At 38.9% G+C, this 5375-nt stretch overlaps 1 protein-coding gene across 1 annotated transcript; it reads right to left on the bottom strand.

Moving 5' to 3' along the window:
* Positions 1–38: 38 nt before the first annotated feature.
* Positions 39–5122, bottom strand: LOC102311695 (interferon-induced protein 44-like; the record flags this gene model as incomplete). The annotated part of the gene is given in 7 exon segments (XM_005953058.3): positions 39–210; positions 291–443; positions 686–887; positions 3630–3663; positions 4469–4501; positions 4855–4890; positions 5035–5122. Coding segments are annotated over 6 exon segments (610 nt in total), but the record flags the coding sequence as incomplete, so codon positions are not given.
* Between the last annotated feature and the right edge of the window lie 253 nt (positions 5123–5375).

Below are 5375 nucleotides of genomic sequence, written 5' to 3'. Positions count from 1 at the left end.
GACATAATAAATGCTCTTAGAACCACATCTGCTCTCACCTTTGTCACGAGCTGCTGCTCTGACTTCTTTCATCTTCCTCCGAGTTTCAACACTGATTATGCTCACTGTGTCAGCTGGAATGACTAAAACCAGAATGTGGACTTTGTCATCTAAAGTAGGAGAACTGTTGTAGTCAGGATCCGTTTCAAACAAGTGACATTTGGGGTTGAACTGGGAAAAAAATGGAAAATCACTTAAACCCTTTTCCACGATACAGTTTCACAGATTGTGTCTGAATGAAGATGTCATACCCTGTAACCTTCTTTTACATGTCCACTCATGGCAAGTTTGATGTCTTCCACAAGAATTCCTCCCTCAGCGCCCCTCTCCAGGCCCATGGTGTCATTGAATGCAAAAGGATAAAAGGTTCTTGGATTTTCTCTGTGAATTTTATATGTCCTGTACTGTGAATGTAAAAAAAAGTGTTTATAATGTCATATACTAAAGACCCTAAACAGTTTTCAGATTAATATTTACACACTAGTTGTACCGACTTTTTTCACTCTTTTTATAGTTTATTGTCTACAAAATAGTTACCACTGCAATGCACTCCTGTAGTCCTAGAAAACCTCAAAGGAAATGAGAGTGTTTTCATGCAAGCATCTAACAGCAACTATTATAAGAATAGATACATCCTCATACATACTGCATTAGTGAAACTGACACCAGAGGTTGCGTCTGCTGAAGCTCGAGTTGCGATTTTGCCTCTTAAAGTACTGTCCACAGAGTTGATGAAGCTGGACTTTCCAGCACCTGGTGGTCCATAAAGCATAATTCTGAGATGCTGGACATCTTTGTGAGGCTTGTAATCTCTGACAAGCTGCAGGTCTCGGTCTCGCTCTTTTTCACTGTTCATTTAGAAAATTACAATAGGATTTAGTGTGCACTTACAGTTTACACAACAGTGTTATGAACACACACAAAATAATAAAACAAACAAAACACTTGATGGGTGTACAACCAAGCCAGACTGACATAGGCAGGTTTGAATTGTCTTTTCTGATAATACCAAAAACCAGAGTCAGAGAAAATTAGCATCGTGATTAGGGTTGGGTATCGAAACCCGGTTCTTGTTGAGAACTGGTTCCCACTGTTTCAATTCCTTGGAGTTGTTTGCCATTTTTGCAAACGATTCCCTTATCGATTCCAGTCGCCCCGAATGACGTCACCACGTTGCGGAACGTCATTTACCTGGCAGGAAACATGGTGCCTAAACGGCTCAAACGCTCAAAAGTTTGGTTATACGGATGACAACGGGGCAACTTGCAATACTTGCAAAGTAAATATTTCATTTAAGGGAGGAAACACTACGAATATGCAAAAAACACCCGATAACCTTAAATGAATGTCGTGTTTTTAATTCCGCTCCGGACTCGTGAATCTCAACCCAGCAGCAGCGGTAACGTTTGCACGTCCTCTCCCGTTAATGCGGCAGGTAAATAATCAACTAACAGTGCATATTATGTTAGCGCGATCTGCCTTATTACAAAACCTGCCATTACTGTGCATTTAGGTGACCATGATGAGAGAGACAGACAGAGTCTGGCTCAGATGCTGGCAGTTCTCGCTGCAGTCTACCGGTAGCGTCTCCTTTCAGGCCAGGATAGACGAATGTCACCGAGCAGTGACTAAGTTTGTGGTAAAAGGCTTGCACCCATTTGCCACAGCAGATGCCCCGATTTTCGGTAAGTGAATGTGTTTAATTGTAGGCAGGGACATTACTGGATATTCTTGTGTAATTGCTACTGAATAATTTATGTTATACTTTGTTATTGCTACATATGAATATTTATTTTATTATTTTACATTCATAATTTTTTTTCCTGGAGACCCTTTGAAACCCCATGGAAGAACCGTAGGCTGTGGATCTCTTAATATCTCACTGTCGGGTTTGTAAGGCCATGTTACTCCTAAATTTCTATCTTGTTAGAAGAGAAGATATAAAACAAGGTTCTAAGCTATTCGACCTTAGTGTTCTCCTTTTTTAAAAAGAATCGATAAGAGAATCGATAAAGAATCGAATCGTTAAACAGAATCGAAAATGGAATCGGAATCGTGGAAATCTTATCAATACCCATCCCTAATCGTGATGGTGGTTATTATTGATAACTCAGGCTTTTTGCCTCAGTGTGTGATGCTATATAAAAGGGGCATTTCACATGTCATCTAGCTCGTTGACCTGACTGTTGGAGACATTGGAGCAAAAGGTGCTGTGGATCTATAATGAAAATGATTCATCTTTTGAAATCACAATTCAACACATTTCTCTGCTAGCACAGTTCTTCAGTGGAGGATTAAATCTTTGTATTGATACATTTACACATTATCTGCTGCAATCTGTTCTGACATTATCATCTAATGGCAAACCTCTAAATTACATAAGCCACAGCAAAGCTTTATTAATTTTATTGATGGATTCTCTGTGATAAATATCCAAATAAACCAATCAGTGTTCTAATCTGTTTTCTACTACAGTGGTACCTTGCTATAACGCGGCTTACCTTTTCGTTTTTGTGCAATTTTGAATGCGTTTTTTTTTTGTTTGTTTTTTACAAAGCATTGTTTTCTGTGAACTGATTGGCTTAGATCATCAATCAATCTCGTCCCGTGTCTCGTCCCAGTACAGAATGTGTTCAGCTTGCCAAATTTACTTAAATCTTCGATTGCTAGCAGTGTGACTCTGAAGTGCTGTACTGTATGTTTGTAAGTTTTCTCTCCAACATTGTCGACTAAACGTTTCGCACCGTCAAAGGCACCTGCGGTAGCACCCAAAAGGCAGAGGAAGATGCTAACATCGCACAAAAGTTGGACTTCTGGACAAAGGAAGGTAGAAGTTAATGTATTTTTCGGACCATAAGGCGCACCAGATTATAAGGTGCATTAAGCGAAACAAAACAGATAAGTCAACCTTTACTCAACTCATTCTTCTTGCTTCCTCTACTTTCGTACCATTGATTCATTAATGTTGAATTCTCTCGCAGCTACTCTATTCCCATGTTCTGGACCTGAAAACAGGGTTTGATCTTTGGTTTCATTCTATAACACTGGACTTATTTTTTTTCGAAGGCCTTAAAACATCTATAATAATTGTAAAAAAAAAAAAAGATGAGCATTTCTGCATCACCATGTAAAAGAATGAAAAGTATTATTATTGTAGTAGTTGTGGGAGTCTCCTAGTGTGTGTGAGTATAGTGGCAGACGTTTCATGCTGCTAGTGTGTCTGTTCCGAGAGAAACCATTCATAACATAACATAACAGGCAGGCACTGATGCCTACCCATCCCCCCACATGTATGTACGGGCGGAGTAGAGCCTTGGAGACCTAGCCTGTATGGTCTTATGTTGCTAATGTCAAATAAAGGTCTGTTGTTCGATTTAACTGACTGGCTCCCCCAACAACATGCTCGGTGAACCTGCTAGCCGCTCGTTCCTCGCCAGACTGCTGTTATAACAAGTTGAAACAGATCAATTTCGTGATATAAAAATTGTGACTCTGGGATTAACAGAGTCACAGAGAGTTGGTGAAATTAAAGAGTTATTTTTTAATAATTCTGGTACACCTCTCTAAGGAACCACACCCTTAATACTCACCCCCATGGTATGATCCTCTCGTCTACCTCTAACACTGTAAAGTGAAAATGTAAATTGTATAAAAGTCACACTGGAAGGGCAACATTTTAAATGAGTCACACATCATGTGTTAAGGCTGTTACACACTGAACACATTGCGTTTTTGAGGACAATTCCTCCTCAATAAACGGAATGTGAAAACTAAAAATGAAGCCAACATCAAACAATACCAAGCTGGGAAAAGTAAGAAACTAAGAAAACAGCAGCAGAAAGAATTTCATGGTTGCATCCAGGAGCTGAAGCTGTGTGTTTGTACATAGTTCAGGATGTCAGTGGGACAGCTGTTGTTGAGGTGTTGTTGGTAGAGTTGGGACCAGATCTGAGGAGGCAGCGAAATCATTTCACAGAGCCAACTGAAGTGGATTATCATGTAACTGTGTGTCTGATGTAAATAATATCACGTGACTATTTTCATCTGGTTGTGTATTCAGTACAGGTGCCATGTGAGTTAAGAGCTGCCAAATGCAGTGGGCTTGTTGGTCAGGTCTTTTTTATTTGGATTCAAGAAATCGGAAGAATCGGTTGGTCTGAAAAAAAAATGCCGCGATTTATTCAGGGTTTCAGTAACGTTGCTCTGACTCTAATCAGTCTCACCTCGCCCAAAGTTCAATTACTGAATCTTTTTTTTCTAAACTTCCTGGAGTTCTGCTGCTCAAATGGTCAGTGTGAACAGCTGCATAAAGAACAGATGAGTCCGAAAAATATTTGTAAACCAGGAAGTATTTGCACGGATCCGGTGTGTAAAAGCCTCTTGTTTTGTCTTCAGGTTTGAATTTTGTATAATATTTAAAATATCTTACGAGGAGGTGAAACAGGGCGTGCTGGGCGTTTAACTGCAATTGAAATATGACAATTTACAAACATGTTAGCAACACCTTTCCATATTCAGGCACGGTTACATTAGATTTTCCAGGCAAATGAAATTTTACTTTTTGCCACTTTCAAATCAAAGGACATCATTTTAACTATTCCATTATATAAAATATTGCAAACATCTGTAACAAATTCACATCAAGATCACTTGAGTCTGCAGCATTTCCTCATTTCAAAACTATTTGTTAAATCAAGCCAGTTTTATTTGTGTAGCTCAATGTTACATGTTAAATCCCCGAGGGCTGAACAAACTGTGTTAAGGGCAAATCAACAAAGAAAAAGAAGGAAGAAGAAAGTCACAACAATGACTTACACTGAAAAAGTTTCATGTCTTTTTGTTACCAACTACCTGTAAATAAAACAAACGGAAAAGAAAAGTAAACTCTTTTAACTTAACACATCTGAACCAAATGTGAGATGACTCAATCCGCTCAAATTAATAATTTAATGACTGGATTTCCTGCATTGGATTATTAACGCAATGTTACCGTACCTGAATGTCCAATTGTGCTGTGAAGTTGGTGTGTCGTGGTTGTTGTTCACACTGATGTAGATGATGTGGGAGTTTGGGTTTTAAATTGTCGTTTCACTTTCTCTTTGGGTCATGTGACTTCTGTTATTCTTTCTATCTGATGGCAGTCTACTCTAGTTGTACCTGTATAGCTTCTTAATTTGTAGGTAAAGTTAATTTATTCTGTTTACCTGCATCTTTTCCCCTGATTACCTTGAGTGTATTTAAACCCTCAGTTTTCTTTAGTTCTCTGTCATGTTGTACTGTTTGTCTGCCTCAGTGATTTTGTCTCCTGTTTTTTTCATCCGCCTGGATTTGATGCT

Source organism: Haplochromis burtoni, unplaced genomic scaffold (genome assembly GCF_018398535.1).
Source record: "Haplochromis burtoni strain Fernald_Lab_line unplaced genomic scaffold, NCSU_Asbu1 Contig_2845, whole genome shotgun sequence".
Taxonomy (NCBI): Eukaryota; Metazoa; Chordata; class Actinopteri; order Cichliformes; family Cichlidae; genus Haplochromis; species Haplochromis burtoni.
The sequence above is the reverse complement of the archived record's forward strand: the minus strand, read 5'-3'. Positions and strand labels throughout refer to the sequence as shown.